Below are 12,658 nucleotides of genomic sequence, written 5' to 3'. Positions count from 1 at the left end.
TTCAATAAATAGATTAGCTACTTAAAATGAACTCTATAAGAAAGCTCTGCGTGGTTCCTCCTTTTGCAAGGAACGCGTCATCTGCTCCAGCTGAATTCGTAAACAGAAACCCTAGAAACCTAGAGAGGATTCGGGTAGCTCGCAAACCTGATGGATATCACTTAGATAATCCTGGCAGAAAATTTTGGCACAAGTAAGAACGGCAAATTGAATAGCTTCTTAGTAATGCTTAATGTAATATAGACTTTCGAGTATAAAAACTAGAAAATGTACACTACATAGTGAGTGTAAGTCCTTAAAATTATTTTCTGTCTCTCTTAAAATATAATTGTTACAGATTGATTCTCACCCCGAGTAACCGCTCAATAACAGCACAGTTGGTCCATTACCTCAACGGTCCTGTCATTGAAGTAAAATCCTCTGACTGGGCACTCCAAAAGCAACTTTATAGCACCAAAGATATGTGTGCTTACATCAGTGTTGGCCAAGTCTTTGCTCAGAGGTGCTTAGAGGCCGGCATCTCTGAAATGTACTGTGACATTGAAGCCACGAAAGGAGGGAAGATAGAGAGACTTATCAAAGAGGTTCGGAATGGGGGCATCAAGTTGAAAGAGCCTGAAGTTTATAAGAAGCCGCATCCTTGGGATAAACATAGGCCTGAAAAACCATGGAATGTTACTGAAGAGTAGTTTTAAAATGTAATATTAGCGTAGAAATATATTTGTTAGATTTATTGCAGTGTTGTTTTGTTCTTTCGAATTTATGTCAGAATCGAAATTGTATATTTGGAGCCACTAAGCATATAATAACCTATGTGTTCTTAACTGTTGGTGCTCACTTGGATTTTAGAAAAATTATTCTACTTGATAGTTAATCTTAGAAGAAATCTATCAACCCATCATAATTATGTACCAGCAAAATGGATTTACTCTCTAATTCGGAACCTTTACTCTTATATGCAGATGAATACAAGGCTGCTCATGTTTTGATTGCATTAGTTAGTAAGGGGTAGAGTTGATGTCATGAAATAAGCAAGCATTGATGCTATTACATTTTACAATGAAGGTAAATATAGGGAATACTGTCTATAAACACTTTTGTCGCTTTTAACTCATGCATTTATACTCTTTGGTTTATACACATGCTCCACTTACAGGTTGGGAGAGCAGGAGTAAAGGTCTTCCTTTCTGTGTATGAGCAACATAACATAAATTTACAAATACAAGAGTTCTTGCCTTATGACCGTCTTCCCAGCAACAAATTTTATATGCCAGTCTGAGCCACATTTACCTTATAGTATTAGATTGAAATCTACTTTGTTAGTAGGCATCTACATTTGAATTGCAATTCAGGATGAAATCTACTGCAAGTCTACTGCTGACTATGTAAAATTATTATTTTTATCTCAGCAGAGAAGCAAAGTTTTTCAGACAATAGATATGTGTGTGTGGTTGCAAAATCTGCTATAACCAGGATTTAGTAATAAATACAACTACGAGTGGTTTACATATTTATTTAGTCATTTAGCAGTTAATCTTAAAGTTACAATTATATAGGCTTAATCTTAAAATGAAGTCCAATGAGAGAAAACACAAGGCATTTCAAATCCTGCACAAGGTAATAAAAGCCGCGGAGACCTTCTGGGTCGCGGGACTGGTTGACATCCAGCAGGGATCCAGTTTTCGACGTGGTGAACGAGATATGCTCCTCTCCAATCACAATCTCCAGCTCCTGCCTACCAACACGATCGGGTTGGGGCCACAAACGGTCGTCTTCGTGCATTATTTCGGAATCCACAATTATTCTCTTCAGTTCCTCCATTACACAGGGGTGTAGGTATGCCTCTTTCCGGATCATTGTATCGTTCTTGTAATTAGAATTGTTGGCATAGCGCAGTTTGCCATCGGGCCGGAACTCGAACTCAAGGAATTCATGACCAAATTTTCCCCTGTGACCGACGTAATACCGTATGTAAAAGTCTGTCGACATTTTCTACGGATTTGGCACACTAAAAGAACAAATTCTATAAGCGGGAAATTATTTTTTACACTCCTTTGATAAATAAAACAGGGTTATGTTTGTGTCGATGTGAAAGCGGTGAACTCCGCCAAGTTGCCACAGAATCCACAGATAAAGAAAACGCTACCGTCGCTACCTACGCTTTTTTTATCCGTGGCATTCCGTGGCCAGCGAACTAAAACAAAGTGCTGCAAAGTGCTCTCCAAACGTAAACTATTATATTTATACTTCTAAATATATTTATCTATTTTCTACATTAAAAATACTAAATATTGAAAAAGATTTCATTTTTTAGATTTCTTCAACAATTAAAAATTATAAATTACCAAGCAACAAAACGTAGTTAACTTTTTATTTCCATTTTACAAATGTCCTAAAATCTAGACCCAATTTACAATCTTAAGAATACAATAAAAATAAGTAATAATTTATACGGTTTTTGACGTCATAATAAAACTATTCAAGAACGCTAATTTACAATGTGTAACATAATAAGATACTACATTGATGCGCATTAAAAAATGGCGGAAACATATCATGGCGCCTTTATTTTCATAGCGAACTGAGAAAAATGTAGTTATCTCTTTCTAACATATAGTAAACCGCATTGGCACTGGGTCCGCTTGTGATCAATATGTCCACGTGACCTCTCGTTAGTCAGTCGCGACTCGCGTAATTGCAAATGCAAAATGTCTGAAGGAACGCTTGTGTTAAAAATGAAGTCATAATATTTTGTTAACAGTTTGTAGTGTTCTAGTGTAAAATGCCTGCGTCAATTGGTGTTAATTTACGTGTGACGGGCCATTGTAGCCAAGGCGGGAGAAAGTATATGGAAGATTTGTTTTCTGTTGCTTATCAACAAACCGAGGACGAGAGAGATTTGGAGTATGCCTTCTTTGGAATTTACGATGGGCACGGCGGGAGCGAGGCCGCAGCTTTCGCGAAGGAGCACTTGATGGACTCTATTGTGAAGCAGCGTCAGTTCTGGTCGGACAACGACGAGGACGTGCTGAAAGCTATCAGGAATGGTTACATGTTGACCCACTTGAACATGTGGAAAGAGCTAGGTAAACGTCCAAGTGCGAGGTTATTCCTTAACTATATTGGTGTTTCTACACTACCATTGCGCAAGTATTGCTGCCAATGCTTCCCATGAGAATCCTAGGTGATTGTAAAGAATTGTTTCCTGACCTTGTAGCGGCGGGAGTTTTTTGTCTTGAGTGGTTTGACATTGGGTCAACAAAAGATGTTAAAATGGTCGTTAGGCTATGTTTTTGTTTGTCCGGGTCTGTTGGATAACATGTACTATGCAAACAAGTATTTACAGATTTTGGGATGTAGTTTCCTGCTTATGTAAGCGGGATTACCAAAGTGAAAGCCGTCACGCCAGTTTGTAGTTATATTGGCCCAAGCTCCCATTACCAAAATTACCCACTTTTGTGAAAGTTGCAAAGGCTGTAAAACATTTAGAGCTCAAGAGTAACCTAGTTTTGCAATACTGTGCTACTTATGAGGTTCAGAACAATATTCTTTATTCTAGAGCAAAGGGAAACCAACTCAAAACAGTCAAAACTTAATCATAACAACTAGACAAATGATGGTATATTGCTATTAGAGAATGCTCCCGGTACTGAATTTGTAATTCCCGGTTCTCGCCATACAAATTTCAGTACCAGGAGCATTCCCTGTTATAGTGATCTCTTCATAACAATATGAAGATTTCTTGTATGCGTAACTTATGTTTAATTTATATTTACAGAGAAATGGCCAAAGACTGTAACAGGATTACCGAGCACTGCCGGCACTACGGCCAGCGTAGCTTTTATAAGGCGAGGGAAAATATACATTGGCCATGTCGGGGATTCTGCAATTGTACTTGGTTACCAGAAAGAAGGTATGTTTTGATATTCGTAGCAATCCATTTGAATCCTGGAGCTGCCGAGTTAAGTGTTGTATTGATAAGTACACTTATTAGAGAAGTAAGTATCTACTACTTACATTTTTGTATAATTTAATTGTACATGAGTGACATGGTTGTACATGTTAGTAAACAGGAAACAAGATATAGACTGTCAAGCAAATCTTGTCAGTAAAAAAAGGCATGAAATTCAAATTTTCCATGGGACAATATCCCTTCGCGCCTACATTTTTCAAATTGCCGCCTTTTCCTGATCTGCTTGACCAAGTAGAATATTCTTTATATTATTAAAATAAGAATAGGATCAACACTCTTTCTATGAATTTACATGCATAAAATATGTTTATCACAACAAAAGACTGAGAATATGTATTTTACTGATGCTTTAAATTAAATAGTTTAAATAAAACAATCTTTTTTTTGTTTTTTTTTACAATTAAATTCTGATTCTAAATAATGATTATACATATTTCTTGCAGGGAGCGAGGAATGGGGTGCGAAGCCCTTAACATCAGACCACAAACCCGAATCCAGCGCGGAAATGGACCGCATCCAAAGATGCGGTGGCAAAGTGGTCTCCAAAGCAGGAGTTCCAAGAGTTGTATGGAATAGGCCCCGCCAAGGGCACAAAGGACCTATCAAGAAGAATACCCCAATGGATGAGATCCCATTCCTGGCTGTGGCCAGGTCCTTGGGTGACCTATGGAGTTATAATACACAGAATGATGAGTTCATAGTCAGTCCGGACCCAGATGTGGGAGTGCTGACTATAGATCCTACAAAATTTAGGTAAGAATGTGTAAACAAATAGATAGTTAATTCATACTTGTATACGGCTTTCCTTATTATTTATATATCTGATACCTTTAAACGAGCACATCTTGTATATTTACTTATTTATATATATTTTTTGAGGATCATGGAAACGGCTCTCAATGAAATTTGTATATGGATGGGGGTTTTCGGGGGCGAAAAATCGATCTAGCCAGGTCTTATCTCTGGGAAAACGCCATTTTGTTTTCCGTGCAAAGCCTGGTCTCCCAGATATTAATGTATTATTTTCCTTATTACCTGGAAAAACCTATAAATGTAATGTATAATTTATTACTAACATAATGCAGCAACATACATACACACATACATACATATATATAAACAAAGCATAAATTACAAACATTAATATATTTTCCATTGGCAGAATTCTACATACTATATAAGTGTTTTAAAACTAGAAATTCCACTTCCTAAACAGGTATTATTTGAACTTAAGATCTCATTTAAAACGACATTCTGAAATATTATGTTTGGTACCTATATGTACATTCATCAATAAATAAACTAACAGGTTAGATTAGGTTTTGTTATTCTAGATTATTTTTCTCCTAACATTGACCACATTTTACAAACATGTTGTTTTGGTTCTATTTCAATATCAGAGTTGGGTCTGAATAATTTATTTGCACCTTGGAATATTTTAATAATAATAACTTACATAAAACAGTTTTGTTTCCAACAATTCTTATTATTTATAGCTTCAGCCTATTTCAAATAGTGTCAGGTTCTGAGGTGTTTTTAGGGTTCCGTACCCAAAGGGTAAAAACGGGACCCTATAACTAAGACTCCACTGTCCGTCCGTCCGTCCGTCCGTCCGTCCGTCCGTCTGTCACCAGGCTGTATCTCACGAACCGTGATAGCTAACCAGTTGAAATTTTCACAGATGATGTATTTCTGTTGCCGCTATAACAACAAATACTAAAAACAGAATAAAATAAAGATTTAAGTGTCCCATACAACAAACGTGATTTTTGACCGAAGTTAAGCAACGTCGGGCGGGGTCAGTACTTGAATGGGTGACCGTTTTTTTGCTTGTTTTGCTCTATTTTTAGGGTTCCGTAGCCAAATGGCAAAAAACGGAACCCTTATAGATTCGTCATGTCTGTCTGTCTGTCTGTCCGTCTGTCCGTCTGTCTGTCCGTTCGTATGTCACAGCCACCTTTCTCCGAAACTATAAGAAGTATACTGTTGAAACTTGGTAAGTAGATGTATTCTGTGAACCGCATTAAGATTTTCACACAAAAATAGAAAAAAAACAATAAATTTTTGGGGTTCCCCATACTTCGAACTGAAACTCAAAAATTTTTTTTTCATCAAACCCATACGTGTGGGATATCTATGGATAGGTCTTCAAAAATGATATTGAGGTTTCTAATATCATTTTTTTCTAAACTGAATAGTTTGCGCGAGAGACACTTCCAAAGTGGTAAAATGTGTCCCCCCCCCTGTAACTTCTAAAATAAGAGAATGATAAAACTAAAAAAAATATATGATGTACATTACCATGTAAACTTCCACCGAAAATTGGTTTGAACGAGATCTAGTAAGTAGTTTTTTTTTATACGTCATAAATCGCCTAAATACGGAACCCTTCATGGGCGAGTCCGACTCGCACTTGGCCGCTTTTTTTTAACTGACTTCAGAGGTTCTCAATTAGTTGGCGTCTTTATTTTATTTCATTTATATATGATCCCATCTGGAAAAGTCTACATAGGGTACTCTTCTCACATTATAGGCACACCTAAGGCATGTATGAGTCCTTGAAAACAAACATAGTGATGAAGATAAAAAAAAAAGTACTGTTATGTAAAGTAGGTTTTTTTGATTAAAATGATTATCTCTATCTATCTATGAAGCCCTTTTATTCTGAGTTAGGCTAGTTTTAGTGTCACGCGGACCGTCCGTGCGGATCGCTCGGCACCGGACCAATATGTATTAAGTTCAGGGAGCGTTTTACAGTGGTTAGAGTTCATCCCATCTTGTTCCGAGGTTTCTTCTGGCCCCGTGTGCAACCTCTTGGATACCAATCCGTTACGATTTTGTTCCATTTTTCCTGCCTGTCTTATGATTATACTCACATTTTGTTCCAGGTGCTTAATATTCGGAACAGACGGTCTATGGAACATGATATCACCAGAGGGCGCTGTGAGCCTAGTGCAGGCGACGGAGAGACACAACGAGGCAGCACTCGTTGGCGGCTCTGCTAACCAGCCGAGAGACTGGCTGAACCCGTCCAAGAGCTTAGTTGACCATGCTCTTGAGAGGTAAAATTTACAATTTATTTGTAAATACATTTTTTTTTCTATTATCTTAAGATCGGTTTTCCTAGGATAGCGGTGCCGTCATATAGCGGCCGTCTCCATACTAAATAATACGGCTAAATATGGATGTCGTAGTATTTGTATGGAGACGGCCGCTATATGACGGCACCGCTTTCGGAGGAAACCAAAGCTTTACTGATCAGTGCCATCACTCGAAAAAATGGCGCCACACCTTTGGTCTGTACTCATGTAGATGGCTCCATTTTTGGATATTTAACCAAATTAACACGTATCAGGGAAAGAATAGGAATCAAAGTCAAATGGCGTTCTAAAAGTTTTAATCATGTGTCGAAAGATGGCAGTAAATTTTCTGTGGCTACAAAATTTACTTTGAAACAGAGGGGTTTCAAATTTTCTTTGTCAGATTTAAATGCAAAGTATAATAATTATATTGTATAGGTTTATCATTATTCGTTCCTTCTGTACCAAATGGGATGAAAGGAATGGATGATTCACTAATCTATTACAGTGCTCGTAATCTTTGAGTTGTTGTCTGTGGGAATTAGGTATTGAATCGTGGCAAAAGACTTTTCAATACATACAAAATTACTGTATGTATTGAAACTGTCATTGCCATTTTTCTTTCGTGTTTCGTGGCCAATATGGCAAAAATCGAGCCCTTATAGTTTCTACCATAGAGAAAAGTGTCGACATCTAGCATCGAGTAGCGGAATTATCAGTACTGCTACATCTATTGTCAAGTAGCAGTACTGATAATTCCGCTACTCGATGCTAGATGTCGACACTGAAAATAATAGTCTTTTTGGTACCAAAACTGATGTATAGAGTGAGCAATCTATGTATTTCTTTCTCTATGGTTTCTACAAACATCAAGACTTCCTGTCTCAATGAAAGTAACTCGTTTCCGTCTCCAGATGGTCGAACACGCGCATGCGCGCCGACAACACGTCCGTGGTGACGCTGATGCTGGACCCGCCCGGGCCGCCGCGCGCCACCGTGCTGCGCGCGCGCTCCCGGCCCGCGGCGGCGCCCCTGCCCCAGCCGCCGCCCGGGGCGGAGCCCGAGCCCCGGCCCGTGCCGCAGAACGGCCTCACCATCATGACCCGATACTCGGACGTCGACAGCAATAAGCCTGCTACCCCTGAGACCACTGAAAGGTTAGAAACGTTTTTTGAACTTTTCGCAATTTCTAGAGACGTTTTGACTACAAAACGACTATTTCTAACATTCGGCCATCCTGACCACAGAGAGGTCAGAATTTCACAACCCGGCCATTCTGACACGCACCACGTCCTTGCGTTGTAATATTTTTTGTATTTAACAGGTGTCAAGAGTTGCTGCTATAGAAAGGCTGAAAAAAAGTTTACCACGTCTACATTTTATTAAATTTCCTGTCGTTTGTTGGCTCCTGTGTTTTGTTTTATATTTACTACTGACACACTCGGCCATCCCGACATGACGCGTTTTCGCAATTTTTTGTGCCTGGCAATATTTGTGCGACATTTGAAAGTTTAATATTATGTTAGTCAAAACCATTGTTTTAGCAGCAGAACACCCCTACCTCCGTGTGCAACCCTCGACGGGCGTTTCTCAACCGGCAGCGACGAGCGCGGCGAGAAGCGCGAGCAGGACGGCGACGCGATCGCCAACTACGGGAACCCGGCCGAGTCCTACTTCATCGCTCGCCTTCTCCAGCGGGCCGGGCTGGTCAACACCCTGTCCTCGGTCACGAGGGAGCTGGCCGGCGAGAGGAGGGAGCCGCCCGAACCGGAGCCGACCACCGTGCTCCCGGAGCCCGAGGCGGAGAAGGCGCCGCCGCCCGACGTGCCCGCCGACCCCCCGGCGCCCGCGGCCGAGGAGCCCAAGGCCGACGGCGACGACGTCGGCATACAGATCAACGAGGTGTCCTCCAGCTCGCCCACGGAGGGCCCGCCGCGGCCGCGCGGCCGCCGCCCGAGGGCCGAGGCGAGGCGCGACGCGCCGCCGCCGCCGGCCCACGACCGCGTGCTGCGCTCGCACGACGCCGAGCCCGCGCCGCGCCCGCACACGCGGCAGGCCGGCGGCCGCGCCCGGCCCGCCGCGCCGCCCGCCGACCGCGTCGTCATCCTCAGCCGCCGCGCGCCGCCCGCGCCCGCGCCGCCGCACCGCCCGCCCGCCGCGCCCGAGCCGCGCGCCACCCGCTCCGCCGCGCCCGCCCCCGCCCCCGCGCCGGGAAACTCGGCGCGCGCCCCGGCCCCGGCGCGGCGGGCCCCGGCGCGCCCCGCCCCGCCCCCGCGCGGCTGCTGCAAGGAGAACCGCGCCCGCCCCGCCCGCGCCGCGCCCGCCGCCCGCCGTGAGCCGCCCGACCCCGCGCCCGCGCCTCACGCCCCCGCCGCCGCCGACTGCCTGCGCGCGCGCGCGCTGCGCTCGCGCAACGACGCGGCCGAGCCGGCGTGCGCGGCGGGCAAGCGGCGCGCGGCGGCGGCGGACGGCGGCGCGGCCAAGGCGCCGCGGCTGGACGCGGGCCGCGCGCGCCTGGCGGCGGGCGAGCGCGTGGCGCGCGCGCTCACCAAGCGCGCCTCGGGCCCGTGGGCGCCGGCGCTGGCGCTGCGCAACCGCCTGCGCCGGCGGCTCGCCAAGTGACCAGTGTAGTGTCATCACCTGTCAGTGCGGGGACGACGGTGCCTTCTAGTACTGCCGAAGTACTCTTTGACTTTTCATATTTTATCGCCCCGGGCGGGCGGGATCCAAAGATGACCGCGTCGGGGCCGGCTAGACTTCCGTTGTTGATTTTTATTTTTAGCGCTCCGCTCGCGGGCCGCGGTCGACGCCGCGCGGCGAACGATAGTACAAAGAGTATATTGAATATAAACGTAAGTTTAACTCGTGGACCAGACGGAATGAATTAGCCCCGATAGATATTTATTTATGCGTATTTCCGGCCGGTATCGTCCTGCATTTATCTTTAAGCGTGTGAAAATTAAATTTTCACCCCCGAGGCTCCGCGTCCCCTCCGAACCTTACGAAGCGTGAGTCAGATATATAGTTCCCCCGTTATTTTCGAGATGTCGCGCCGGGGGAACCTTGCGCAATGATATATATTTACCCTTTAATTATAATAGTGAAATTATGCATACTATACCAAGAGTGCTTTTCTCAAAATAATGTAGTAAGTTTAATAAGAGTGCTATAAATATTTATATATTTGAAGTGTACAGAGAAATGTACAGTTTGAAACAAAATTTTCGTATTGACATAAAAAGGCAATTTTTAGTTTTGAAGTAACTTAGTTATTGGAGTTGTTATTCTTTTAGGAAAAGAATTCTTTTATGTACTTCCTTCCTAGCTCTATCCTTTAGAGATGAGAGTAGCTAGTTTGACTTAAAATGACATCTTATTTTGTTACGGAATTCTTATTAAGATAGACATGTTAGACATATCCATGTAACTTGTATTTGTCTTAATGCGCCTTCCATATTATTACATAGAATTGTGTTTTCAGTTAGGACCTAGACCAATAGAAAAAAATACGAGGAATTATTGGCTTATTAAGCCACAGTCGCAGTAAAGAGAAAAAAGTAGAAATTTTTAATATAACCAACTTTAACAATATTGTTTAATATATTAGGAGTACCTATGAATTTTTAATTTAAAACTTTGACTTATTTTAATTAATTGGAGTGAAAAACTTATGCATTATTATGTTACAAAATCTACTTTTTTCTCTTAACTTTATCCAGTAAATTAGCTATCTCATACGGTTAACAGTATATATATTTCTATAAAAAATAAAATAACTCATGATTCTTATGAAAAACTATAAAGGTGCACCAAAGTTAACTTTTGTGGAGCAACACTATGCAACAGGACTTCCGGTTGAGCTCCATAAATGGTGATGGCGTCTCGTGAATATGTATATATTTTTGTTCATGAATGTTGTTTTAAACGTAATTGAAAATAGCTTTTATTTAACCATTGTTTAGTCAACACCCGGCTATCGGTAAACTCCAGCTAGTGCTTTACTAAGAGTTTATCATTATCACCGTACAAAGTCTTGCCTTACGACCACACTTGATATTGACGAATAATGACTACTACCTTGATACCGGCTAAATTGTCTCATTGGACAGTTTTTTAAAGTGAAGTGTGCAACACTAACATTAGATAACTTACCTAGTTACCATAGAGAAATATAATTAAAGAAAGAGTGGTAACTCCGTCCATACCACAGTTTTTTTAACAAAACGCGAGTTATTTCGTAGTCGACATCTAACGTCAAGTAGTGGAATTATCAGTACCGCTACTTGATACCAGATGTCACAAGTTTCGCTACTGACGAAAAATTTACTATTAAAACAATTTACAACTAATATTTTGAACAGAAGGAGTTGAAAATAGAGTTATTAGTAGTATAGTAGTTATTATAATATTAGCTACAAATTGTCGAGCATTGGAGTTTTCGTTTGCCGCGACATCTATTGTCAACTAGCAGTACTAATAATGTCCGCTACTTGAAGCTAGATGTCGACTACGAAATAACTCGTGTTTTGGTAAGAAACCTGATGTATGGAGTTGCCGGTCTTTCTTTACTTATATTTTTCTCTATGCTAGTTACTGTAGCACAGTGTTGGTCCGGAAAAGATAACTGAGCGTTTTCCAAAAAAAAATATATTTCATTCATGTCTTCAAAATATTGACTTCTTGGGCTCATTTTACTCAGAATCATTTGTACATTCACGCCTCATACTAAAAAATGTGTCCCAAAATTTTGTATGAAAAAATATTTTTCCACTACGTCACGTTTATACAAATAAAAATCTTATTCATAAAAAAATGTGACGATCTGGAAAAGAAATCTTGGGACACATTTTTTCATGTATGAGGCGTGAATGTAAGTAGTCAGTATTTTGAAGACATGAATGAAATGTACATTTTTTTGGGAAAACGGTCAACTACAGTTTGGATGCACCTTATATAAGCAGCTCGTTGCAGATTTTCGAGACATTTGTTTATGTAAATATATTCACTGTCAACTGACTCATCTGATTTATGTTATAATAAGTATCGATAATTATGTGATGATAAACCATTGATGTTTTCCAAAACCAAAACAGTTACGTTACGTTTGCGTACCGCAATTTTGTTGACTATACGTTTATGAATATTTGTAACATTGACTTAACCAACATGTTAATGAACTGAACGTTCTGTATATTTTAATGATGAATTTTATCGTGTAACAGGGTTGCAGTGACGCACCGATTTCAAATAGTATACAAAATTTTTGCAAATTTTTAAACTTTGTCGAGTATTGAATGCAAGTTTAAGCAGTTATAAAAACGCCTTTTTTTTTTACCAAGTGTTGATGTACTATTTTGGTCTATAACAGATCCGTAGAAAAAGGTGCAAAATAAAAAAAAATATGTAAGTACTACATTTATTTTGTAATTTATCGCCTTTTTCTACTGACAAAATTAATTTGCAAACTTTTAAAAGCTGCATCCCACAATGTGGACGCACTAAAATCCGATTTTGGCGTTTTGTGACTGCTTAGTACTGTGAGAATTTTTACAAGCTACTTTTCCAAGCGATAGAAAGATTTGTTTTGCCAAAGCAATATCATATG

General features: G+C 41.2%; 3 protein-coding genes across 3 annotated transcripts; 2 read left to right on the top strand and 1 right to left on the bottom strand.

Moving 5' to 3' along the window:
• The first annotated feature begins 2 nt into the window (after positions 1–2).
• Positions 3–738, top strand: LOC134657062 (large ribosomal subunit protein uL18m). Its single transcript, XM_063512617.1, has 2 exons — positions 3–193; positions 338–738. Exons 1-2 carry the CDS (start codon positions 27–29, stop codon positions 687–689), a joined length of 519 nt encoding a protein of 172 aa, XP_063368687.1. The 5' UTR covers positions 3–26; the 3' UTR covers positions 690–738.
• A 759-nt stretch (positions 739–1,497) lies between these two features.
• On the bottom strand, positions 1,498–2,110 carry LOC134656729 (protein mago nashi homolog). Its single transcript, XM_063512241.1, has one exon. It carries the CDS (start codon positions 1,987–1,989, stop codon positions 1,549–1,551), a length of 441 nt encoding a protein of 146 aa, XP_063368311.1. The 5' UTR covers positions 1,990–2,110; the 3' UTR covers positions 1,498–1,548.
• A 497-nt stretch (positions 2,111–2,607) lies between these two features.
• Positions 2,608–10,645, top strand: LOC134657114 (uncharacterized). Its single transcript, XM_063512667.1, has 6 exons — positions 2,608–3,086; positions 3,779–3,913; positions 4,417–4,726; positions 6,862–7,035; positions 7,968–8,210; positions 8,598–10,645. The coding sequence occupies exons 1-6, from the start codon at positions 2,783–2,785 to the stop codon at positions 9,673–9,675; spliced, it is 2,244 nt and encodes a 747-aa protein (XP_063368737.1). The 5' UTR covers positions 2,608–2,782; the 3' UTR covers positions 9,676–10,645.
• Positions 10,646–12,658: the final 2,013 nt, after the last annotated feature.

This window comes from Cydia amplana, chromosome 19 (assembly GCF_948474715.1).
Source record: "Cydia amplana chromosome 19, ilCydAmpl1.1, whole genome shotgun sequence".
Lineage (NCBI taxonomy): Eukaryota > Metazoa > Arthropoda > Insecta > Lepidoptera > Tortricidae > Cydia > Cydia amplana.
This window is presented reverse-complemented; position numbering and strand designations above follow the sequence as displayed.